Source organism: Armigeres subalbatus, chromosome 3 (genome assembly GCF_024139115.2).
Source record: "Armigeres subalbatus isolate Guangzhou_Male chromosome 3, GZ_Asu_2, whole genome shotgun sequence".
In the NCBI taxonomy this organism is placed as follows: domain Eukaryota; kingdom Metazoa; phylum Arthropoda; class Insecta; order Diptera; family Culicidae; genus Armigeres; species Armigeres subalbatus.
Window position 1 is genome coordinate 375,312,259 of NC_085141.1, and position 27,488 is coordinate 375,339,746.

The window sequence follows — 27,488 nt, forward strand, 5'->3', positions numbered from 1 at the left end:
AAAAAATTTCACAAAATGATCAATGAAGAGCAATAAAAAAAGAAAATTTCCATAAAGAAATATAAAAACCCAGATTAATCCACCTAGCGTTGGTGGTGCCTTTCTCGCATTTAGTTAAGACACCAACCTTATATGGAGTTTATATGGTCCGATGTACCATTTTCTTCATAACTTTTAAACGCAATGACCGATCGTTATAAAATTCAATAGTGATCAACAAGGCTTTGTCCTCTGTCGAATGAAACTTGTTGCAAGAAAATCGGGTTAGGATTACTATACGAAAAGTTGTCTAATGTTTTTTATAGCTTTTGTGCACACACATACACACACACATACACACACACGGACAGACAGACATGTGCTCAGCTCGTCGAGCTGAGTCGATTGGTATATAATACTATGGGTCTCAGAGGCTTCTATAAAAAGTTCGTTTTCGGAGTGAAATGATAGCCTTTCGGTACAACTTAGTTGTACGAGAAAGGCAAAAAGGAATCAAACTGTGCTTTTTTCTATAGATTACCCCTTCTTTGAAAGCGTTTAAAGTTCATGTAAAATTTCATCTCCTTTATTGCTTTCTTGTATTTTTTATGGAAATTTTTTTTATTGCTCTTTGTATTTATTTATTGCTCATACCCTAATTTCTTTATTGGCAATTTCCTAATTGTTTATGGAAAATTTCAATTTTTTTATGGAAATTTTATTTTGCTGCCGTTTTGAAATAATAATTTTAAAAATTTTCAATAAGTTTTTATTGGAATTGTAATACATCCGCCATTAGGCATTTTTGTTCGAGGTACCCCGTGGAGCCAGCGAAGGTATTCCCAGGGGTTACATGTACCCCAGGTTGAGAACCGCTTGTCTAATGGTTTGTTCGGCCAAATGACATATTCGGCTAAACAACTTCCGGCTCTTCCCTTCGTTTGACTGAAAGTCATTCGGTGAAGGTCATTTGTTCGAATGCCACTATGTCGATTGTCGTTTAGCCGAAAACCATTTGGCTAAATTGGACGTTTGACCGAAACAATTATCAGGTCGAAAATAGTTTTGCCGAAAATGTCATTTGGCTGAAAGCGACATACGAGTCGTCCGTTCAGACCAAACGAAGCATTTGGTCTAAAAGGACGACCCGTTTGACCAATTCGGATAAATGACCTTTTCGGCAAAATAATCAGTTTAGACCAGGCTTGTAAAATGTCATCTGCATGTCATTTGACTAATTTGTTAATAACTTTCTTCAGAAGTAAAATTCACATCTTAATTTTAGCTGTACTCATAACGGTTGAGTAGGGCTATATTTTTGTTCAAGGGTTCATTGCTCTAAATATAACACCTAAGGCTGGAGACTGAAAACTCTCCAAAATGTCACGTGTCATTTGACATAATGTCATTTGAATGACATTTTGCCTCCCACGCCCCAGACTACATATTTACAGCAATGTCTTGTTAGACAAAGTTGTAAGCACATTTAAGCGCTATAAGTTCGTCATACATCAATAATCAATAGCTAACTTCTGAAAAAAGTTCTAGAAAAATTATACAAACGAATGCAAATGACATTTTACAACACTGGTTTAGACAAACAACACTTTCGGCTGTACAATGAACGTTCGCTAATTGTTTTTTTCTAGTTAACTTACTTACTTATGGGTGCTGTACACCTCCGGTGGTGCAAAGGGCCGACTTGAAAGATCTCCATCCCGAGCGTTGCCCGGGTATCGCTTTAACCTATTGGTTAGATTTCGGTCGACTTCTTTTATTTCTTTATTGAGGTTTCTCCGCCATGAGCCTCTGGGTCTGCCTCTGCTGCGATGTCCCGCTGGGTTCCAGTCTAATGCTTGTTTACAGATTTCGTTTCCGCCCCTACGTAGAGTGGCCGACCCAGCCCCACTTCCGATCCCGAATTTCTGTTGCTATCGGCTTCTGGTGACAACGACGATGGAGCTCGTTGTTTGAGATCCAGTTGTGAGGCCACCAGGCCCGGATTATATACCGCAGGCATCTGTTAATGAACACCTGCAGCCGTTGGGTGTTCTCCACTGATACACACCATGTTTCGCTAGCGTATAACAGCACAGATTTGACGTTAGAGTTGAAAATTCGTATTTTGGTGCGTTCACTTATCTGCCTGTTTTTCCAGATATTTCTTAAACTCGCAAAGGCAGCCCTTGCTTTCTTAATCCGTGCGCCTATGTCGATCTTGATACCGCCGTCTGACGCAATTTGGCTACCAAGATATTGGAAGCTTTCAACATTCTCCACTGGTTGCCCGGCTACTGTGAAACTGGAAGGGGTCACCGTGTTTACATCCAACGATTTGGTTTTGTTGACGTTGATGACTAAACCTGCCGAAGAGGAGCGCTCGGCAAGGTCGTTGAGCTTACTCTGCATATCAGAGCGCCGTTGCGCGAGGAGTGCAACGTCATCAGCCAATTCGAAGTCGTTTAGGTGCTCCATGGTTATAGGCTGCCATAACAGCCCGCGGTTTGGTTCACGGTCAATCGCATCTACCAGAATCTCATCGATTACGATGAGGAACAGTAACGGTGATAGAATACATCCTTGCATCACACCAGCTACGACCCGGATAGGGTCGGACAAGACCCCATTGTGCAGTACTCTACACGAGAAGGCCTCGTACAGTGCCTCGATGAGGCCGATGATTTTCTCAGGAACTTCCATGCTTCTCAGCGCGCTTGCATATTCTCGTGGTTGAGACGGCTGAAAGCTTCTTCGTAGTCAATGAATACTAGGGTGGTCTAACCGGTAGTACCGAAACCGGTAATACCGGTATTACCGGCCAATTTTGAGTACCGAAAATACCGGTATTAGAGATGGAAAATACCGGTATTTTCGGTATTATAAATTCTGCTCTCATACAGGGTTTAGACAAAAAGGTTGAGATAGGCAAAAATTTATCGAAGTTCAAATCAGCATAACTTTGCGTAGAATGATCCGATTTTGATGAAACCGGGACCATCGGACGCGGAAACTCTTCTAGTACAAAACCTGAGATTGGTTTTTGGCCGCTGGAGATGTTCCGGGTTTTCCGAGGGTATGTTCAAGATGCATTTTTCCACAGCTTGTCAATTTATGTGACGTTTCCTTTCATCATGTTTTATGCTCTCTCGGCCAATGGTGGCTGTAGATCGAGAATTCATCAAAACTACGCAGACATATAACCAATACGGTTCAAGCAGAAACATTTCCAGAAAGATAGTGTCCCCTGCCACCCTTATAGCAGGTTCTGCCAGGAAGGGCCGGTTTTGGCACCATCTGAATCCTGGGTGCAAAAATGCATGTTTACCCAAAACAATGAATATAGGATCTTTATTAAAGATACATTTTGAAGATTGTAAGACTCTCTGGCCAATTTGTAACAGGTTCCGGGTTCAGGGTGTTCTGTGAAAGTGACATTTGTTCAGGTTGTATGGCCAAACTTTGACAAAATTTTGCTTATCTCAACCTTTTTGTCTAAACCCTGTATATTAGCTAAAGACTAACAATGAAACAAACACTTACAACAATTTCATGCGTGCATGAATGAAGTTTTGTACAAGTAAGCATCATTGACGACGTTCTACGATAAAAAACGATCATTATCGTCAGTAGTTCTATCGTGTTGCTCCATTCTCTGGGCCATCTGTCAAATTGCCAGTGACTTTTTTCTTCAATGAACATTATTTTCATCGTTTACAAGTTTTTCAATCAATATTGTTTTTCACTCAAAAGTCCAAACCAAAAGTCTTTTATTATATATCGGATTTTTTTGCAAATACCGGTATTTTACCGGTATTACCGGTATTGACTCCATCAAATACCGAATACCGGTATTTGTCAAAAATTACCAATACCGACCACCCTAATGAATACCAAGTAAAGGGACTTTTGGAATTCGTTGACCTGCTCTAAAATGATGCGGAGCGTGACAATATGGTCCACACAGGATCTTCCGGCACTCCTAGTTCTAGCTAATTGGACGAAATCCAATTAAATGTAAAAATGTCAAAACCGTGTTGACGTTCTGTTTCCGTGTTTGGCGAGATCTATACTTCTTAGCGCGTGAAATTTTCCTTTGTTCAATGCGAAAAGTAAACATCATTGACGCTTGTTGAAACGCCCAATTAGCGAACGGCATTCGCTAGTTAGGGTAATGTCGTGACCCAATTAGCAAAGTCTAACTGTATGTCCATTTCAGCCAAATGGAATGATGGAAGATACTCGGTAATGTCTGCGGATAATTCTTCGCAAATTTCATACGAAATTCTTAAGAGTTGCCACAAAAAGCGATTCGATTTTTTTTAGATTTGTGGAAAATTGGGAATCTACTCGATTTTCTCCGGAATGTGCACTTTAATTATCCAGATTTTCCATGGAGAAAACTTCTAAATTTTAACGGAAATATATGCAGGATTTCAACGGGAGCCGTATCCAGCATTCTGACAGCAAAGTTATATGTGGGACTATAAAACATAACAATTTCTCAAATTGAATTTGAATATTCGAATTAGAATATTTTGGACAACTTTTTGGATAACAGAAAAGATATTTTTGTTACAAGATAGATTGTCGCTGTCCGGAACATCTTTTGCTGGCGAGGATAGGGTGCTAAATGACAATGACAGTTCGTTACCCAACATGTTTCGGACAGAAAAACAAAGGGAACCGAAGCGACAATCTTTATCTTGTAACTAAAATATATTTTGATAACAGCTTTATGAACCCATAGTGATGTTAGTTATAGTTTAGTTAATGTTTTACGTGTCTTATGCACAAAAATCTGAATCTATCCTAAATCCTTTCTTTTTATTTCTTTATTAACGAGACTTTCAGCCCAAGACTGGCTCGACTCGTATAAAATTCCTATTTATTTTCAGTTAAAAGCTGATGATTTAGTGAAAACGAGTAAAATTTCTGTGAGTGAAAAAAAAATACTCACTGAGTTGATTCAATTCTCCGAATGATTTGAGGTTCTAGAGCCACCTGAGCAAAAAAAAAACTTGAAGGCATTTCCAGCGGTGCAGAAGCCTGAAGGGGTACCACTCAAGAACCTTGGAGAACCTTAAACCTTTAGAAGTTTCTTCAACGATTGAACATAACTTTGGCAAATGCCCACCAGGAATAGCAGTATATTTTCTTTCAATTGTTTTAGAATTCACTAGAGATGATTCCCCATATTATCCGGCAGATGAAATTGTGCTAAAGTTGCAGCAGAGAATTTTCTCGAAATTTCTATTAAAATTGAGTTCTTTTCCGACAGTCATTTCTATAAACATTTCTTTATTGTATGTTTTTAAAAATAATTCCATCACAGAGATCAGCCAGTCTAGGACTGCAAACCTCTATAATAAAGACAAAAAAAAAGAATTCCTTCATGCGATTATTTATTTTGTGGAAAATTTTATGGAAAATTCTTCTTTTATAATTGCTATTTTTGCTATTAAAAGTGCTTATGTATTTTTGTTTGTGTAAGAAGAGTTTGTACAATTCCATTCAATTCCACTACTTTATTGTACCTTTGACAGATACGTATTTAGACCTCAACAGTAAGGTCGTCTTCAGTGTCTCGTACTTGACTCGACTTAAGTCCTAGTCGTAGACGTAAGTCGAGTCAAGTATGAGACACTGAAGACGACCTTACTGTTGAGGTTGAAATACGTATCTGTCAAAGGTACAATAAAGTAGTGGAATTAAATGGAATTGTACAAACTCGTCTTATGACAAGCTTCATTGTTATATAACTGGAAAGTTGGGTATTTTCCTAAACCAACTCCGCGTATTACTCTAGAAAGTTCTTTAAATCATTTCGAATACATTAAGACTTAAGAGAAAGCTCAAGTTCAGTATTTAAGACTGTTCGGAAATATTTCGGTTCAGTATTTAAAGTTTTCAAAAAATATAATGCGCGTAGCAAATTAACGATACATTTCAGACAGCACTTCTTTAGATATTTTGTCAAATCTTGGGAGAAAACTTGTTCTGGTATTTCATGTTCATACAAACTTCACTATGCTTCAGTCCTTGGTTTAAACTGGATGTGCATCCCATTCAACGGAATCACATCAAACCCTGTCTTCACCGTGGGCGGAACTTCTGTTTTACTACATCGCTCAAAGGAGAAGCTCCCCAACATGTAATACAGTATGGTTTTGACTTCCGCCAAGGCAAACCTCGACCCGATGCAATTTCTCGGACCAATGCCGAACGGTATGTAAGCTCCCGCATTGATGCTTCCTTTCCGCTCGTCACTGAATCGCTCGGGATCGAACATGTCCGGCTTTGGGAAGTACTTCGGATCATGATGCAGTCCATGAATCGGGAACCAAAGGGCCGCCCCCTTCTCGATTGTGTACTTGTTGCCGTTTCCTTCGTCCATCACGTAGTCCTTGGTGCAATCACGATCGATCGACGGAACTGGAGGCCACATACGCAGCACTTCCGAAATCACCATGTCCATGTATTTCATCTTCTGCACCGCATCGTACGTCAGGGGCTTACCACCCAAGGAAGATCGAGTTTCTAGGATTTCGGCGTGTAGTTTCTTCTGAATAGTTTGGTTTATTGTTAGCTCGTAAGCGGTGTACAAAAGCGTGGTCGACACAGTGTCCAAACCAGCTAAAAAGAAGATCAAGCACTGTGCGACCATCTCCACGTCTGTCATCACTGTGGTGTCAGTAGATTTAACCACTTCGGACTCCTGCACCGTGGCGAATCCTTCCGGCAGTTGGTCATTTTCCTTCTGATGCTTCAGGGTTCCTTTTTTAGCCTGAATCAACAGATTTATCATATCCGGTCGAACGATATTTCGCTGTTCCCGTTCCTTGATCGCGTTCAGGATCAACGTTTTAAAGTAGGTATTCTGTTGCTCGTCTATTACATCCCATCCGAAGTAGGCCATCAACGCTGGAATGACTCGATGTCCAAAGAACCTCAGCATCACACTGGGTCTACTAAAATCCAACATCTTTTTTCCGTTCACAAAGAACTCGTTGCTCCTATCACGAGACGATTCGACCTGCAACCCAAAAGCACAGGTCGCGATCACATCATTCGTAAACCTCGAAAACACATCCTTCATCTCGTATACATGGGCTCCTTTCTTTGCAGCTTCCTCTTCGTAATACTTCGCCGCTCGTTGAGTGCACTCCACAATCAGTTCAAACATGTATCGCATCTTGCTCCCGGTAAAGGCCGGGCTTAGCGTCGCTCGCATAGTTTTCCATCGCTGACCGGTCAGTGAAAATAGGGATTTGCCACTGATCAGGTTCGGATGATCATAATTCGAATTTCCGAACACCGGAAGATGATCGGTGAAGTGATCAAAGTCCTTGACGGCGACCTGTTTGATTAACTCCGGATCACGAACGACGTACACCGGCGTCATAAGATCGAACATGCCGAATACTCTGAAATTGTCAATTATGAATTAGTGAATATGAACCAATGGTTATTAGGTTGAGGCAGATTACTTACTTCACTCCGGCGTACTTGTCGTAGCTCGTTTTTACAAATTGGTAAAATGTCGTTCGCTGCAGCATCAGATCAGCGATGCTTCCGAGAAAGGGTTTAACCGGCATCGACGGGATCGGTTTCTCGTGGAAGTAGCCTTGTTTTTTCGATAGCAGATAGTACACTGCACCGATGATGGCACCAATGATGCCAAGGTAGAAAACGTTAACTTCCATCCTGCCGGGGATCAAATTTCAAAATGAATAGATTTTTTTTCGGTGGTTGAACATTTGTAGTTCATTAAATACAATTGAGTCAAGCACTCGACCGTTGGTGGTGGCATCACAACAATTTATCTTGTGTGTGTGTTCCATAAATGGAAAGTGCTTATCGGGCTAAACGATAAGCGTGCCAAAGATGGGCATGAGCTCTGAGTAATGTTTGTTATGGAGATATGGAGTTCAAGAAGTAAATCTATTAATAAATAGTTGAACTTCGTCATTACTGTAGACTGCAATATTACACGATTCTAATGTATTACTTAGAATTTATTATTATTCCGTTCGATCGGCCTTCGACATTTATACTGTCGTGAAGCTTAATAAAGTTTATAGTAAAATTGTTCAAATTATTCCAATTGGAACTTGGCCAGCTTTTCAACATAGGAGCATTTTCATTGTTATTAATTGAAAGCTTTCTATGCCCGCCAATGCATGAGTATGTATCTTGTGTGGCAAGTACAATGGATACTAGGGTGGTTCAAAAAATCGATTTTGCTTCACAACGCTCATCTGGTTCTGTCTTATGTTCTAAGTGTCCTCCGAAAGTTTTAGCTGATTTGGATAAAAACTGATTTAACATAAACCGTTTCAATTTTGCTTGGAAATTAGTATGAGGGAATTAAATGTTTCATTATACTGATTTTAACACTTTTAACACTAACACAAATGGCAAATTTTTGCGTTAATGGATCTTATCTAATGAGCGAAAACAGCGATTTCAATCAATCTCTATTGTTGCTAACTTGCGATATCTTTCGATTTTATTCTTCATTGCTTTCGATTTTTTTTTCTACTCTGATCTTAATTCGTGTTAGTTCACTGGTGAAGGCCAATGAAAAATTCTATGATTGGCTTTATGAGTTGTTAACTTTTTTCTTCAGAAACTTTCATGAATACTATTGGGAAATCTTTTAGTATTTGCATTTCAGTCATCAGAAATCGTTCACTGATTGATATTCGTTTTATCAGGAACTTTCTGTTGGAAATCACTTTAAATGAAATTTAGTAAGACATAAGGCTGCTATAAGAATTATTCTTTACAAGGGTCGAGTCAAGTACAAGACACTGAAGACATGCTTACAGTTGAGGTCGAAATAGATGTAAAGATTACAATGTGATGGAAATAAATGGAATAGTACTAAACTCGTCTCACGACAGGTGAAGACCTTGCACTAAAAGTTTAATAATTTTCCTTTAGTCGTATTTCTTCTTAAGGAGTTCTATACGTACGACATGTGCTCTCAGTTGACCATAATATCGGCTTACCGTTTACAGGTATACAAAAGGTGAAAAAGTCATCCTGCATATATAAGGTAATTAATTACCCACTTAGTTTTGGTTAGGAATTATTGAGGTTGACATTGCCGCAAAAGACACACATATGCAGTCATAAATGGAAGTTGATATCATCAAATGATAAGCGTGCCTTAAACAGTAATAACAGTGTTGAGAAAAGTCATTTTGGTGTCATATGACTAACTGGGTAATTTTTGCCTTTTTCGTACACCAAGGTGCAACGAAAAGGCTATATATTCACTTCCAAGCCGATTTTGTGATAGAAGGCCCGGAGACCCATAGTGTTATTCACCAATCGACTCAGCTCGACGAATTGAGTCTGTATGTGTGTGTGTCCGTGTGTGTAAGTATGTGCGCGAAATGAAACTCACTCATCTTTTAGGCACTTCTCTTGCTCCGATTTGTTCGCAACAAGTTGCATTCGACGGGGAATTGTGTCCCATTGTTTCCTATTGAAAATTGGCCAGATCGGACTATGGGATCAAAAGTCATGACCAAAATACGATTTCTATACAAAAAAAATCTCACTCAAGTCTTTTTTAGTATATATAATGCACGAGAAAGGCACAAACCCGCTAGGTGGATAAATCTGGATTTTTTATTAACACTATTCTTAAGAAATTTCTTAAGAACATGTAACGCTTAGATAATGCTATAACTTTGTCGAACAGATCATTGTTGCGTTCCGGAGCTACCAGCAAAACATTTTTAGACCAACATTTGAAAAGGGCATAACCGCCAAAATTTATTCCTTCTGATTCTTTGTCCACATATACAGCTATATATGTAGACAAAGAATCAGAAGGAATAAATGTTGGCTGTTACGCCCTTTTCAAATGTTGGTCTAAATTTAAACATAACGTAAAAAATCAAGAATAGATGAAAATAATGAAATATATCTGCATAAAGTGCTTTCTCATTACATTTAATAATGCGCGAGAAATGTACCACTCATGTTTTGACTTTCAATATAAAACTTCAGCTCCTAGGTTCTATAATGCACTTGTGTTCCTCTTAAAAACTGTGTGGCCCTAAATGGCCGGAACGAAATTATGACAGCGACTCTCCGTGGATGCGTATGCATGCCACGCAGGTCTAACCAGAAGAGTGAATCTAAAAACCCCACAGTCCCCTTCTCTCATGAAAAACGCAAAAAAAAACTTCTATCATATATGATGCAATGCTTGTTTTCTCATGAGTTATTCATATGAGACGAAGGTGAACATCTGGTGCATTTGAGCAACCGGTTAACTCCTTCAAAAACTGTACACCAAAATAAACTTGTTTGTGTCTAAACTGTGGTTCTCTAGAGATAAAACGTGATTCACACTTTTGCTCCTATTCCGTGCCACAAATCTAAACAAGCTTTAAAATTATGATCAAAGTAATGAATAGATGATTAGAGAACAACAAATTTACGAAGTCAATGGCCTTATTTTGCTATCCGAGATTTTAGCAAATACAATGAGTTTCAATATCTTCCAAAAGCATTCCAAATCTTATCCAACTACAATTCAAAACCAAGCGGTGTTGAACTTCATTACGAATAAGATTTAAAAACAACCGAATAAAGATAAGAAAACCCATGCTAATCCAAATCAAATCAAAATCAAATCCAATCCAAATCCAATCCTAATCCAAGTCCAAATCCCATCCTTTTCCAATTCATATCCAATTCAAATCCAATCCAAATTCAATTCAAATCCATTCCAAATCCAATCAACTCCGTACATTTAATCCAATTTTTAGTTTCGCTCATAGTCTTCAGAACTTCAGCATATTGGTGTTGACCGATGTTGTTCCGAGCAAACGCTTTGCAAATGACATTTATCTCAAATTTCGCAAAATCTGAGATAGTATACCCAAATGAGAGACGTGTAAACTACTATTGCTAGCCAATAACTATAAAGCTTAGAAGCCTTGTTCCAAGAAGCTCGGAAACCTTTTTTTAAGAGGCTCTGAAGTCTCTTTTCAGGATGCTCGAAAATAGGCTTTCAAAAGGTTCGGAAGCCTTCTTTCAAGAGTTTCGGAATTATTCTTTCGAGTGGCTTGAAAACCTCCTTTCAAGGGGCTGAGAAGCGTCCTTTCCACATGTTCAGAAGCCTCTTTTGAGAGCCTCGGAAAGCTCCAAAAGTCCTCAAAGTATTGTGGGAAGCTTGATGTATGAACGTAATTTGAATTGAAAAGTTTTACGGAATAACGAATATTTCAGACAACTTTTTGGAGAACCATATATCCTGTTAGTTTTCAGGTCCATTTTGCATATATCTTGAGAGCTACGCTTATTTTTATTTACGAAAAAATATAGGGGGTACCTCATTGAATGAAAAAGTTTGAAGGGGTACCACTAAGGAAAAAGGTTGAGAACCGCTGCTATAAACTAATCTTACGCATAATAAATTTGAACTTCTGAATAGCTTTGTGAAATCCAGCAGCCTTATTATTTGAGCAAATTCCAAGTTATCTGATCCTTTACATGTAATATCCCGCTAAGGCTTCTAAACCAGTATCCAAGATAAATTTCCAGATAATATATAGGGGCCCTCCTTAGCCGTGCGGTAAGATGCGCGGCTACAAAGCAAGACCATGCTGAGGGTGGCTGAGTTCGATTCCCGGTGCCGGTCTAGGCAATTTTCGGATTGAAAATTGTCTCAACTGGGCATAAAAGTATCATCGTGCTAGCCTCATGATATACGAATGCAAAAATGGTAACCTGGCTTAGAAACCTCGCAGTTAATAACTGTGGAAGTGTTTGATGAACACTAAGCTGCGAGGCGACTCTGTCCCGGTGTAGAGATGTCATGCCAATAATAAGAAGAAGATATTTTGCTTTTCGAACAGTTCAGCATATAATATTCATCCATTTCCCTCAGATTTCGTTATATCATAGCTCAACTGGTAGTCTCATGTACACTAACGCCACCAAGTACCTACGTGAGATCTAAACTTATTTTAACCGAAATCAATGCTCACAGATTTTAAAGATCGTAAACAATTTCCCGTTGGTCTTCTATACGCAACTTGTATTTTCATAAACTGTAATACATTTTTCGGCCACTTTTCAGACATGCCTTATCGTTTTCTAAACCACTTACCAATTTCCTATGGTCTTCCAGACGAGCCTTGTGGTTCTTCAAACCACAAACCATTTTTCCACCGGGCTTTCAAAACGCGCCACCACAAACCATTTTCCGACGGTTTTCGAGACGCATCTTGTGATTTTGCAAACCACAAACCATTCTCCGACGGTCTTCGAGACGCGTTTTGTGATTTTGAAAACCACAAACCAATTTCCGACGGTCTTTCAGACGCGCCCAGACGCAAACTAAAATATAAAACTTTTCAAAATTCAACCACTTGAATTCAACTCACCTCATGAAATCAGCGACAGGATCCAAAAAGTAACCTGGCAGGATCGCCATAATGTGCAAAAAAAATTATGACGGCGTCTCTCCGTGGATGCGTATGCACGCCTCGCGGGTCTAACCAGAAGAGGCAGAGTCATGGCTTGCTGCTCGCCGATTGTCACGCTGAGGCGTGAATCTATAAACACACGCTGAAGGCATTTTACTCAAACCCCACAAAAACTATAAAATGGAACTAGCATAAAATCAGCAGGTTAGATATATGTTGGTTTTGGTCAAGACTTATATAAGTCAGGTTTTGTAGAGTACTGTATAAAACCCACATATAACCTTCACTCTTGAAGTAGGCCAGCATATGAAGCTTTGAACTATAACAATCGATAAAATAAACCAATTTCTAATCCAGTACAAATTGTTTGGTCACTAAAAAAATCTTTACGTTTTGCTGCCAAAAAGAATACTACTCAAATTATTGCAATTGAAGTAGACGAGCTTTCTTAGTTTGAACAGCATTTGTCGAATAATTGTTATGTTGATGCGAGCGAAATACATACTATAACACTTTTATGGTACAATAAATGCCGATGAACAATTGTGATATTACAATATTTCAAAAAAAAATTTACCTGTGAAGGTACTCGCATGCGATTTGAAGGGCTGTTTTTCCACTTTTTTACTACGTTGCTATTATTTTTGCAATGAAAACCACCAAGCATTTAGTTTGACCAATACAAAACTTGATGGCCATAAAATGATATTTAAAAAGCCAAGATTAAACCTCTAGCTATTTAATACGATATGATATGGCCAGTACAGGAGAAAAAAACGTCGCTGATTGGAAAAAAAATGTTCGTAATCGAAACATCTTGCATATACATCTTTTCACTATGTTTATAATGGATCAATCGTAGTGAAATTGCTGGTGGGGATTCTCATCGATTTGTTTTCGGCGAAAAATGACAAAACAAAACTTTGCCAGACTGTCCGGACGTTTCGGTCGATTTACTGGCCTTCGACCATCTTCTGCGGACACTAAAAATCTTATAGGTATATTATTAAAAAACAAAATAATAACATACAGACGGTCTGGCAAAGTTTTGTTTTGCCATTTTTCGCCGCAAACAAATCGATGAGAATCCCCACCCCATCTTTTCACTATTTAAACTATGAAATTTATCACTCTAATAAGTGTTGAAATATCAATGCATTATTTAAGGAATTAAAGAGATTATTCGTTGAAATAGCTTCAGAAGTATTTGAATATTGTGTTTGTGTATTGTGTAGTGTTTTCTGTAAAACGAATGACGATAATCTTGCGAACAGTTTATACGAAGAGTTACGTCTGTTTCTCTGTGAAAGATTGAAACTGACATTACGGATTGTTATTAATCCTAAGGACTGTATCGAAAATAAGTTATCCACTTTCAAAGTGTTACTACTCAGAAGCTCATGAAGGTATTGGTTTCTTTTTCCCTGCAATCGATGTATTCATATGTTAGGTTTCAAATCAGAATTTGTTTGCTTATTGAAAATTTGTTGTTTCCGTTGTGTCGCAAATTGAAAGTGATATTGAAATTCGAGTTTTGGACACATGGCTTTATAAGAAGGGCATCGAGATGGATAATTTGACCAAGCGTTTCTCTATCCACCCCCAAAGGTAAAAATTTATGGTCAACAGGCTTGGGGAATACTACACGTTCGCTAACCTGTCGGAAAAGGAAGAATATCAAAATCATGTGACCGGAATTCGGACCAGAAAGTAATCATGTTATAAAACGAGGCAATTTTATGCCGATTTGTGACCATGAAGAAAAATGCTCGAATAAATGTTGGAATGGTGCAATATTTATTCAGTATTATATTTTTTCGTATAACTTAACAAACATAATTAACATATATTGCTAGAAAATTTTTAATAAATTTTTAAAATTCATCCGATTTTATTCGAACAAAATGATGTGAATAACTTATTTTTGATACAGTCCTTAATACTTTTTGCTTCTAATTGCAATCCATGCATTGCAGAGAGAAGAACATTGATATTGCGATACCAAAAAACTAAAAATAAAATGAAATAAACGAATAATCACCTGATCACCATCAAAACAGCTGTTCATATAACATTGGTTGGTTCTTAAATCCACCAAGTCTGGAGGAGGTTTAATGTAGCATGTCAAGTTTTAGTAATTGCAATAAAACTGGGCCAACTGACTATGACGTGGTTGTATAGTAGTGTACAAGAGGTTGTGAGAACTGGGAGGTCTGCATGGGAGGTTTTGAGATTACCCTAGAACGTAAGTACGCTATAAAACCATAATACAACCTTGATTGTTACTTGAGTAGCATCTGTTGAGATTCCTGATTTGAATCCGTTCATAATCCCGACTGCAATCTGTTCGGATTCCCGTCTGGAATCTGTTTTGGATAACCGGCTAAAACATGTTGGGATTCTCGACAGGAATCCGTTGGGTTTCCCGACTGGAATCTTTTGGGACTCCCGACTGGATTCTTTTCGGATAGCCGACTGAAATCCGTTCGGGTTACTTATTGATATCCGTTCGATTTCCCGACTGGAATCTGTTGAAATTTACAACTGGAATCCCTTGAGATTCACTTGATTGTTTAGAAAGACTTCAAAAATCGTGTCAGAAGATACAAGATTTTTCGCAAATTTCCAGAATGATTATGAAAACTTCAACGATTTGAAGAAGTCCGTCTTGGAGGTCTATTGCGACTCCAGGGAGTCCGTGAGAATTCCCGATGGTGGATGAAGCCACCAGAAAGTTTTAACATTAATTGGAGCCAATTTTGGAAAGTAATGCGAGTAATGCCTTTCAGGAATTTTGCGTATTTACTTGAATCTTTGTGAACGACCAGAATTACCTTAAATTTTCAACAAATCCTTAATGTTATGTTTCTAAAAGTGATTAGGCTTCTAGTAACTCAGGAACTCATATGGACTTGAAGAATTCATACATGCAGAAATTTTCATATGCTTCTAGGGATTAAAAAACGATTTTTCATACCTGGAATTTACGAGAAATGGTCTGGAAAGTCAGGGAAAATTGAATCGATACCCTGACGGACTCACAATTGAAATCATTCGCGTTTGTCGACAGGAATTCGTAGATTTTTCTAACTGGGATACTTTGGATTCTTGACTGGAAATTTGTTAGAATTCTAAACTGAAATCAAAATGAAGTCACGACTGTTATTATAAAAGTTTCTAGACTGGAATCTGAATGAGTTCAGAATTGCACCATACGTTATTCTGCATAGAATTCGAACAGATTCCTTGCTGGAATCTCAATTCAGATACAATTTGGACTTCGAATTAGAATTAAACAATCAGAAACTTTAAACCATATCGTGGAGACATTTTTCACAAGCTGCAACGATAATGAACTGATTCTGGGAGATACTCCTTCAAAATAGCTTTAATTTGGGAAGGCACCGGGTGTGTTAATGCATTTAAGTTTTTTTTACACTGCTGTTTAAAAAAAGTTATGGTCCCTAATAACAACAGAGCGTGAACAAGTCGTTTTACTCATAGCTGGTAGGATAGTGCTGGGGCTGTTTCGCAGATTCTGTTTTTCCTTTTAATTTTCAAGTAAAACCTTTTTTAAGCACCTAATAATTTCTACAAAAAAGTCCATATATGACACTTTTGAGTGTTCCGCTTTTCATCTCAGCTGCAGCTCCACATGCATCCCATTCGCCGGACCCAAATTGGTGAACCCCTTTCGCATCTGAATAGGAATTTGGGTCTTTGCACCTCTGACGATCGAAAACTTAAGCAGAATGTAATACATCACAGCTTTGACCTCCATCAGGGCAAATCGCGACCCGATGCAGTTTCTTGGACCAATTCCGAATGGCAGATACGCTCCCAGGTTGATTTTGTTTTTGTTCTCGTCACTGAACCGCTCCGGATCGAACTTGTCCGGATCAGGGAAATACTGCGGATCGTGGTGCAGCCCAGCAGCTGGAAACCAAACGCACGTTCCCTTATCGATCGTGAATCTCAATCCCTGCCCATCGTCCACCGTATAGTCCTTTGTGCACAAACGATCCGTAGCTGGCAACCTGAGCAAAGCTTGAGAGCAAATCGATAACTGATTTTGTTGTTGTGAAATTGCCTAATTTTGATAACTCAGGTTGATATCCTTTTGGTCGTTTTAACGGTTAAAGATCAAAATCTACAGCAGAAAAATCTTACTGTGACATCAAATCGAAAACTATTCCTGCTATCGATGAGAGCAAATCGAAAACTAATTTTGATATTGGTTCTGATAACATAATTAGTACACAGTGTGCTGTCAGATCATACAATTTAGAAATCTACAGCAAAATGAGATCAAAATATGTAATCAATCATGATGATTCATATTTGAAAACAAATTATGATTTCGATTTGATGTCAAAATCAAAATATGTTTTCTATATGCTCTCATTATGTTTTCAGACTTTGCTCGGGAAGGCCACATTCTAAGAGTTTCCGACACCACCATGTCCATGTATTTCATCTTCTGAAGTGCGTCGTACGTTAGTGATTTCCCATTGAGATCCTTGTTCGTCCTTTCTATCTCATTGAACAACTTTTGCTGTATATCCGGATGGCGGACCAATTCGTATGCCATGAGCATGGCGCAGGTCGACACCGCATCAAATCCACCGAGGAAAAACACCAAACATTGCGCGACCATCTCCGAATCTGTTATGCGTTTAGTCACCTCAACCTTGCCCAAGTCTGACTCCTGAACTGTGGCGAATCCCTCTTCATCGTCGTTCTCTTCCTGTTGTTTCAGCGTGCCCTTGCGAGCCTGTAGCAGAAGGTCGATCATGTCGTGACGAACAATTCCTTGACTTCCGCGAGCTTTGATTGTCTCGTGAAACACTTTGGTGAAATATTCAGCCTGTTCCGGATCGATCAGATCGAGTCCAAGCCGTGAGGACAGTTTCGGGAAGATGCGCATGGCCATCATTCTAACGATCACAGCTGGTCTTGCGGAATTCATCATTTTACTACCGTGGTACAAAAACTCATGTTGTTGTTCCTTGAAGCAATCCACCTTAATCCCAAAGGCGCATATTGCAATGATGTTGGCGCTCACTCGACACATCATGTCCTTGACTTCGACCTCTATCCGCCCTGTGTTTTTCGCCTTAATAGAGTAATGATCAATCATTCCATCGAAGCATTCGGCCATAAGTGAGAACATCAACCGCATCTTGCTCCCGGTGAAGGCCGGACTCAGCGTCGCTCGCATTTCCTTCCACCGTTGTCCGGTCATCGAGAACAAGGTCTTCCGGAACAGAGCATTCGGATGTTCAGCACTTTCTGCGTCGAACGAACCGAACGTGGGACGATGGTCTACGAAGTGATCGAAGTCCTTGATACCGATTTGTTTGATCAACTCCGGGTCGCGGATAACGAAGAACGGAGTGATTGTTTCGAACATCCCGAACACTCTAAAAAAAAAAAGAAAACCAAAAAATCAAATTGAATTCTCAAAACTTTTACGCTGGGTACTCACTTCACTCCGGGATATTTGTTGTAAATCGATTGAATGAAATCCGTAAATGTGACCTTTCTCAGTAACAGAGGACCAGAAGCTCCGAAGAACGGCTTGACTGCCATCGAAGGAATTGGTTTATCGTGGAAGTAGTCATTGTTGCGCGTTAGCCATCGATACAGATAAACAAGTGTGACGAGGGCCAGCACCCCTGCCAAGTGCACGAAACTGATGTCCATTCTGCTTGGAATTTAATTCGGAACTGTTTGGTGCTGATAGCGACTGGAGATTATTTGGATTGCAAAAAAAATGGAAGGGGATGCGGGTGTAAAGCGGTCTTGGTGGATAAAAAGGTGATGTTCTTTATCGATGTTGGTATGTTTCAACCATTATCATTATCAACCATCAACGTTATTTCTAACTGAAGTAAATCTAAACAGTTCAATAGAATATATTCCAGATATAAAAGATTTTTCGAGATTTGAAATTTAATTCTTTAACTTCATACACGAAACCATTGAAGGAACGAATGAATCCGAAAGAAAGGAACGAATGATTCCGGAATGAACCGGAATCCGCAGGGATTCCCAACCGGAATCTGGAAGGATTCCCAACCGGAATCCGGAAGGATTCCCAATCGGAATCCGGAAGGATTCTCAACCAGAATCTGGAAGGATTCCCAACCGGAATCGGAAGGATTCTAACCGGAATCCGGAAGGATTCCAACCGGAATCCGGATGGATTTCCAACCGGAATCGGAAGGATTCCCAACCAGAATCGGAAGGATTCCCAACCGGAATCCGGAAGGATTCCCAGCCGGAAAGCGGAAGGATTCCCAACCGGAATCGGAAGGATTCCCCACCCGGAATCCGGAAGGATTCCCAACCGGAATCCGGAAGGATTCCCAACCGGAATCCGGAAGGATTCCCAACCGGAATCCGGAAGGATTCCCAACCGGAATCCGGAAGGATTCCCAACCGGAATCCGGAAGGATTCCCAACCGGAATCCGGAAGGATTCCCAACCGGAATCCGGAAGGATTCCCAACCGAAACTCGGAAGGATTCCCAACCGGAATCCGGAAGGATTCCCACCCGGAATCCGGAAGGATTGCCAACCGGAATCCGGAAGGATTCCCAACCGGAATCCGGAGGGATTCCCAACCGGAATCCGGAAGGATTCCCAACCGGAATCCGGAAGGATTCCCAACCGGAATCCGGAAGGATTCCCAACCGAATCCGGAAGGATTCCCAACCGGAATCGGAAGGATTCCCAACCGGAATCCGGAAGGATTCCCAACCGGAATCCGGAAGGATTCCCAACCGGAATCCGGAAGGATCCGGAAGGATTCCCAACCGGAATCCGGAAGGATTCCCAACCGGAATCCGGAAGGATTCCCAACCGGAATCCGGAAGGATTCCCAACCGGAATCCGGAAGGATTCCCAACCGGAATCCGGATTCCCAACCGGAATCGGAAGGATTCCCAACCGGAATCCGGAAGGATTCCCAACCGGAATCGGAAGGATTCCCAACCGGAATCCGGAAGGATTCCCAACCGGAATCGGAAGGATTCCCAACCGGAATCCGGAAGGATTCCCAACCGAATCGGAAGGCTTCCCAACCGGAAGCCGGAAGGATTCCCAACCGGAACCCGGAAGGATTCCCAACCGGAATCCGGAAGGATTCCCAACCGGAATCCGGAAGGATTCCCAACCGGAATCCGGAAGGATTCCCACCCGGAATCCGGAAGGATTCCCCAGCCGGAATCCGGAAGGATTCCCAACCGGAATCCGGAAGGATTCCCAACCGGAATCCGGAAGGATTCCCAACCGGAATCGGAAGGATTCCCAACCGGAATCGGAAGGATTCCCAACCGGAATCCGGAAGGATTCCCAACCGGAATCGGAAGGATTCCCAACCGGAATCGGAAGGATTCCCAACCGGAATCCGGAAGGATTCCCAACCGAATCCGGAAGGATTCCCAACCGGAATCCGGAAGGATTCCCAGCGGAATCCGGAAGGATTCCCAACCGGAATCCGGAAGGATTCCCAGCCGGAATCCGGAAGGATTCCCAACCGGAATCCGGAAGGATTCCCAACCGAATCCGGAAGGATTCCCAACCGGAATCGGAAGGATTCCCAGCCGGAATCCGGAAGGATTCCCAACCGGAATCCGGAAGGATTCCCAACCGGAATCCGGAAGGATTCCCAACCGGAATCCGGAAGGATTCCCAACCGGAATCCGGAAGGATTCCCAACCGGAATCCGGAAGGATTCCCAACCGGAATCCGGAAGGATTCCCAACCGGGATCCGGAAGGATGCCCAACCGGAATCAGGAAGGATGCCCAACCGGAATCAGGAAGGATGCCCAACCGGAATCCGAAAGGATTCCCAACCGGAATCCGGAAGGATTCCCAACCGGAATCCGGAAGGATTCCCAACCGGAATCCGGAAGGATTCCCAACCGGAATCCGGAAGGATTCCCAACCGGAATCCGGAAGGATTCCCAACCGGAATCGGAAGGATTCCAACCGAATCGGAAGGATTCCCAACCGGAATCCGGAAGGATTCCCAACCGGAATCCGGAAGGATTCCCAACCGGAATCCGGAAGGATTCCCAACCGGAATCCGGAAGGATTCCCAGCCGGAATCCGGAAGGATTCCCAACCGGAATCCGGAAGGATTCCCAACCGGAATCCGGAAGGATTCCCAACCGAATTCCGGAAGGATTCCCAACCGGAATCCGGAAGGATTCCCAACCGGAATCCGGAAGGATTCCCAACCGGAATCCGGAAGGATTCCCAACCGGAATCCGGAAGGATTCCCAACCGGAATCCGGAAGGATTCCCAACCGGAATCCGGAAGGATTCCCAACCGGAATCCGGAAGGATTCCCAACCGGAATCCGAAGAATTCCCAACCGGAATCCGCAAGGATTCCCAACCGGAATCCGGAAGAATTCCCAACCGGAATCCGGAAGGATTCCCAACCGGAATCCGGAAGGATTCCCAACCGGAATCGGAAGGATTCCCAACCGGAATCCGGAAGGATTCCCAACCGGAATCCGGAAGGATTCCCAACCGAATCGGAAGGATTCCCAACCGGAATCCGGAAGGATTCCCAACCGAATCCGGAAGGATTCCCAACCGAATCCGGAAGGATTCCCAACCGGAATCCGGAAGGATTCCCAACCGGAATCCGGAAGGATTCCCAACCGGAATCCGGAAGGATTCCCAACCGGAATCCGGAAGATTCCCAACCGGAATCGGAAGGATTCCAACCGGAATCCGGAAGGATTCCCAACCGGAATCCGGAAGGATTCCCAACCGAATCCGGAAGGATTCCCAACCGGAAGGATTCCCAATAGGAATCCGGAAGGATTCCCAACCGGAACCGGAAAGATTCCCAACCGGAATCGGAAGGATTCCAACCGGAATCCGGAAGGATTCCCAACCGGAATCCGGAAGGATTCCCAACCGGAATCCGGAAGGATTCCCAACCGAATCGGAAGGATTCCCAACCGAATCCGGAAGGATTCCCAACCGAAGGTCGGTAGGATTCCCAACCGGAGTCCGGAAGGATTCCCAGCCGGAATCCGGAAGGATTCCCAACCGGAATCGGAAGGATTCCCAACCGAATCCGGAAAGATTTCTAACCTGAATCCGGAAGGATTTCCAACCGGAATCCGGAAGGATTCTCAACCGGAATCCGGAAGGATTCCCAACCGGAATCCGGAAGGATTCCCACCGGAATCCGGAAGGATTTCCCAACCGGAATCCGGAAGGATTCCCAACCGGAATCCGGAAGGATTCCCAACCGGAATCCGGAAGGATTCCCAACCGAATCCGGAAGGATTCCCAACCGGAAATCGGAAGGATTCCCAACCGAATCCGGAAGGATTCCCAACCGAATCGGAAGGATTCCCAACCGGAATCGGAAGGATTCCCAACCGAATCGGAAGGATTCCCAACCGGAATCCGGAAGAATTCCAACCGGAATCCGGAAAGATTCCCAACCGGAATCCGGAAGGATTCCCAACCGGAATCCGGAAGGATTCCCAACCGGAATTCGGAAGGATTCCCAACCGGAATCCGGAAGGATTCGCAACCGGAATCCGGAAGGATTCGCAACCGAATCCGGAAGGACTCCAACCTGAATCCGAAAGACTTCCCAAACTGGAATCGGAAAAGATTCCCAACCGGAATCCGAAAGGATTCTCATCCGGAATCCGAAAGAATTCCCAACCGGAATCCGATAGAATTCCCAACCGGAATCCGGAAGGATTCTCAACCGGAATCCGAAAGGATTCCCAACCGGAATCCGAAAGGATCCCCAACCGGAGTCCGAAAAGATTCCCAACCGTAATCCGATAGGATTCCCAGCCGAAATCCGGAAGGATTCCCAGCTGAATCCGGAAGGATTCCCAACCTGAACCCGGAAGGATGCCCAACCGGAATCCGAAAGGATTCCCAACCGGAATCCGGAAGGATTCCCAATAGGAATCCGAAAGGATTCCCAATCGTAATCCGGAAGGATTCCCAACCGAAATCCGGAAAGATTCCCAACCGGAATCCGGAAAGGATTCCTAACCGAATCGGAAGGATTCCCAACCGGAATCCGGAAGGATTCCCAACCGAATCCGGAAGGATTCCCAACCGGAATCCGGAAGGATTCCCAACCGGAATCGGAAGGATTCCCAACCGAATCCGGAAGGATTCCCAACCGGAATCCGGAAGGATTCCCAACCGGAATCGGAAAGATTTCTAACCTGAATCCGGAAGGATTTCCAACCGGAATCCGGAAGGATTCTCAACCGGAATCCGGAAGGATTCCCAACCGGAATCGGAAGGATTCCCAACCGGAATCCGGAAGGATTCCCAACCGGAATCCGGAAGGATTCCCAACCGAATCGGAAGGATTCCCAACCGGAATCCGGAAGGATTCCCAACCGGAATCCGGGAGGATTCTCAACCGGAATCCGGGAGGATTTTCAACCGGAATCCGGGAGGATTCCCAACCGGAATCCGGGAGCATTCCCAACCGGAATCCGGGAGCATTGCCAACCGGAATCCGGGAGGATTCCCAACCGGAATCCGGAAGGATTCTCAACCGGAATCCGGAAGGATTCCCAACCGGAATCCGGAAGGATTCCCAACCGGAATCCGGAAGGATTCCCAACCGGAATCCGGAAGGATTCCCAACCGGAATCCGGAAGGATTCCCAACCGGAATCCGGAAGGATTCCCAACCGGAATCCGGAAGGATTCCCAACCGGAATCCGGAAGGATTCCCAACCGAATCCGGAAGAATTCCCCAACCGGAATCCGAAAGGATTCCCAACCGGAATCCGGAAGGATTCCCAACCGGAATCCGAAAGGTTTCCCAACCGGAATCCGGAAGGATTCCCAACCGGAATCCGGAAGGATTCCCAACCACAATCCGAAAGGATTCCCAACCGGAATCCGAAAAGATTCCCAACCGGAATCCGAAAGGTTTCCCAACCGGAATCCGGAAGGATTCCCAACCGGAATCCGAAAGGATTCACAACCGGAATCCGAAAGGATTAACAACCGGAATCCGAAAGGATTACCAACCGGAATCCGAAAGGGTGCCCAACCGGAATCCGGAAAGATTCCCAACCGGAATCCGCAGGGATTCGCATCCGGAATCTGCAGGATTCCCAACCGGAATCCGCAGGATTCCCAACCGGAATCCGCAGGATTCCCAATCGGAATCCGCAGGATTCCCAACCGGAATCCGCAGGGATTCCCAACCGGAATCCGCAGGGATTCCCAACCGGAATCCGCAGGGATTCCCAACCGGAATCCGCAGGGATTCCCAACCGGAATCCGCAGGGATTCCCAACCGGAATCCGCAGGGATTCCCAACCGAATCCCGCAGAGATTCCCAACCGGAATCCGCAGGGATTCCCAACCGGAATCTGGAAGAAATCTGGGAACCTCCATCCGAATCTATCTGGATCCCAATCGGAATTCGGAGGAATTTCTAACAGAAACCAGGAGAAATTCTCAACCAGAATCCGAAGGATTCCATCCGGAATCTTGAGGAATTCCCATTTGGATTTCAAAAAGGGGTTATTCTAAAAAAAACTTAAACTTCGTGGCAGCTATTTCGGATGGGAAGACAAACACATGAATGGTTTTACTTTTGCGAATAGTGCCTTTTATGTAACACTAATTTTATTTTACACGTTACCCACCGTTTTTTTTTTTTCTTGATCAAAGCCATTGCATTAAATAGCATAACTATCACCAGCGCCAAACTGCTTTCGCATTTCCGACCTTTAAACTTACTTACGAACTTACTTTCACCATCAGTTTGAGCTTGTATTTAATGAAGAAGAAGAGTGGTGGACGACTTCCGAACTTCAATTGATAACAATTAAGGTTGACATATTATTCGGTTCAATGTCCAAAGTTATTTATTTCCAAGTATAAATCACGGCGCAAGTGCATCATGCTGCGGAGGTGTTCAATTGCATATTAAAAATTTTCACGGTTTATTAAATTTGACGTATGCAGCCAAACACGGCATCCCGTAGTGAAACACGTCTCACTTTTTATCTCAGTTGCAGCTCCACATGCATTCCATTCACCGGACCCACATTGGTGAAACCCTTTCGAACGTCAATCGGTATTTGGGTCTTTGCTCCTCTGACGATCGAAAACTTAAGCAATATGTAATACATTACAGCCTTCACCTCCATCAGAGCGAATCGCGACCCAATACAGTTTCGTGGACCGATCCCGAATGGAAGATACGCTCCCAGGTTGATGTTATTCTTGTTCTCGTCACTGAATCGCTCCGGATCGAACTTTTCCGGATTGGGGAAGTACTGCGGATCAAAGTGCAGCCCGGCAGCAGGGAACCAAACACACGTTCCCTTATCGATCGTGAACCGCAGACCCTGACCATCGTCCACCGTATAGTCCTTTGTGCACAAACGATCCACCGCTGGTGCCAAAGGCCATATTCTCAGAGTTTCCGACACCACCATGTCCATGTATTTCATCTTCTGAAGTGCGTCGTACGTTAGTGATTTTCCGTTGAGCTCCTTATTCATCTCTCGTACCTCGTCGTATAACTTTTGCTGTATATCCGGATTACGAACCAATTCGTATGCCATAAACGTGGCACAGCTCGACACCGTATCGAATCCTCCGAGGAAAAACACCAAACATTGGGCGATCATCTCCGGATCTGTTATGCGCTTCGTCACTTCCACCTTGCCTAAGTCGGATTCCTGAACGGTGGCAAATCCCTCTTCATCGTGTTTCTCTTCTTGATGCTTCAGCGTGCCCTTGCGGGCCTGTAGCAACAGGTCGACCATGTCGTTGCGAACAATGCCGTGACTTCCGCGAGCTTTGATTGTGTCCTGGAACACTTTGGTGAAATATTCACCCTGTTCTTTGTCGACTATATCAACTCCAAGTCGTGAGGATAGCTTCGGAACGATGCGCATGGTCATCATCTTTGCGATCGCAATTGGTCTTCCGAAATCTACGATTCTTCGACCGTGCTGCAAAAACTCATGTTGTTGGTGTTGGTAACAATTCACTTTGATTCCGAAGGCACACGACGCAATAATGTTGACGCTCAGGCGACTTATCATGTCCTTGACTTCGACCGCTATCCGACCTGTGCTTTGTGCCTTATTGGAGTGATGGTCAATCATTTCGTCGAAGCATTCGCCCATCAGCGAGAACATCAACCGCATCTTGCTCCCGGTGAAGGCCGGACTTAGCGTAGCTCGCATTTCTTTCCACCGCTGTCCGGTCATCGAGAACAAGGTCTTCCGGAACAGGGCATTCGGATGTTCGGCACTCTCTTCGTCGTACAAACCGAACGTGGGACGATGGTCTACAAAGTGATCGAAGTCCTTGATACCGATTTGCTTGATCAACTCCGGGTCGCGAATCACGAAGAACGGTGTGATCGTTTCGAACATTCCGAAAACTCTGAAAAAATCACACCAAATAGAATTGGTCGATATGAATTTTGAAATCTTTTTCACTGGGTACTCACTTCACTCCGGAATATTTGTTGTAAATCGATTGGATGAAGTCCGAAAATGTGACCTTCTTCAGCACCAGCGGCCTGGAAGATCCAAAGAACAGCTCAACGGCCATCGAAGGAATCGGTTTATCGTGGAAGTAGTCATTGTTCCGCGTTAACCACCGATACAGATAGACGAGTGTGGCGAAGGCCAGCACCACGGCCAGGTGCAAGATACTGAAATCCATTCTGCTTGAGACTTGATGCGGGACTGTCGGACGCTGACGGCGACAGCAGACTATTTATATTGTATGTAAAAGGAGATGTCCGATGATTCCGTTACTCTATAGATGGACTTTTTGCCTTCTATTCAGTAACGGCTTATCGATATGAACGGAAATTTTGGTTTTTCCTCAACCTTCCCACCGATTAAATAACGTTAGTCGCGGGAAAAAAATGAATTTCACCAGAAAATGAAATACCATTTGTAGAGCAGCGGGAATGGGCGCCTTTCATTCTATCTGGCTTGTAGTGAACGACGGTGTCGTGAAAACAAATCTTTATCAGAGTCGCTCATTTCAGAAGAGACGTTTCGTCTATTTATCAGTTCAGATGATATGAGTAAATTAACACTCGGCCAACCATGAAGCGTGTTAGTAAATTGTGGAATCGTATACACTTAAAACTCTAAGAGTGCCAAAAATTCAACAGCTGAGATGTCGACAGATTGATTCTGGGTGTGGGCTTAGTGGCCGTGCGGTAAGCGACGTCAATCGCCTAGACGCATGTGCGGTAGATTGTGGGTTCGATTCCCGTCCCGGTAAGGAAACAACTTTTCGTAAAGCAAATAGCTATCTACTGGTCTGCAGGGTGTGGTTTAGATGTCGTGTCCGTTGTCTTATGTTAGATGTTAAGTGGGCAGTCTGTGCGACCTCTGGTCAAAGACGGTGATTCTGTCTTTTTTTTATTTTCAAAACTTCGCTGAGATATTGGTCAAATCATTTTTGAAAATTTCATGAAGTCTGCCAAAATAATTGTACGCTGTTGTACGATTTACACAATTTGATTGTAAACAGTCCTCCGACTATTTGAGTGGGTTGGTGGTTGCAGTGTAAGAGAAGTATAAGTCATTATCAAGTGTGATACATTTGCCTGCACTGATAAGGGTAGCACATAATGAAGCATGGCATTAATGCAAACTAATGTGGCAAGTGAATAGGTGAGATAGAAGATGCATAGCGGAGATAAGAAACATATTTTCATTGTGAAGGTGTTTTGCGTCATTATATTTTTTAAATCTTTATTTGTGTGAATTTTGAAATGGTTTCAGTTCTTCCTGTCGTAAATTTTACCAAGGCTGGTAAGGTGAGGAGGTTGAAGCAGCGACTGACCGTCTGATCCAACCTGAGGACCATCAACAAGCAAAATTGAAAAACAGGCAATACTTTAACTAATTAAAAATTGAAGATTGAAAGCTGGATAAGTATACAGAACAAAGGGCGTTAACCACAGTATGGGTAATCGCCTTCCACGGTGGGAAATCTCAATCGAAGAACGTTGGCCGCATGAA

General features: G+C 42.8%; 3 protein-coding genes across 7 annotated transcripts in view; 1 reads left to right on the plus strand and 2 right to left on the minus strand.

The window, feature by feature from the left end:
• Positions 1–27,488, plus strand: part of LOC134226558 (sodium-dependent transporter bedraggled-like) — an 822,794-nt gene that overhangs the window by 122,484 nt on the left and 672,822 nt on the right. The window lies entirely within an intron of this gene.
• On the minus strand, positions 5,495–7,727 carry LOC134226542 (probable cytochrome P450 9f2). Its single transcript, XM_062707380.1, has 2 exons — positions 7,471–7,727; positions 5,495–7,403 (listed from the first exon to the last, which is right to left on the minus strand). The coding sequence occupies exons 1-2, from the start codon at positions 7,680–7,682 to the stop codon at positions 6,005–6,007; spliced, it is 1,611 nt and encodes a 536-aa protein (XP_062563364.1). The 5' UTR covers positions 7,683–7,727; the 3' UTR covers positions 5,495–6,004.
• On the minus strand, positions 15,902–26,402 carry LOC134221394 (uncharacterized). The gene is made up of 5 exons (XM_062700585.1): positions 25,949–26,402; positions 24,486–25,881; positions 17,926–18,152; positions 16,856–17,860; positions 15,902–16,474 (listed from the first exon to the last, which is right to left on the minus strand). Exons 1-5 carry the CDS (start codon positions 26,164–26,166, stop codon positions 16,072–16,074), a joined length of 3,249 nt encoding a protein of 1,082 aa, XP_062556569.1. The 5' UTR covers positions 26,167–26,402; the 3' UTR covers positions 15,902–16,071.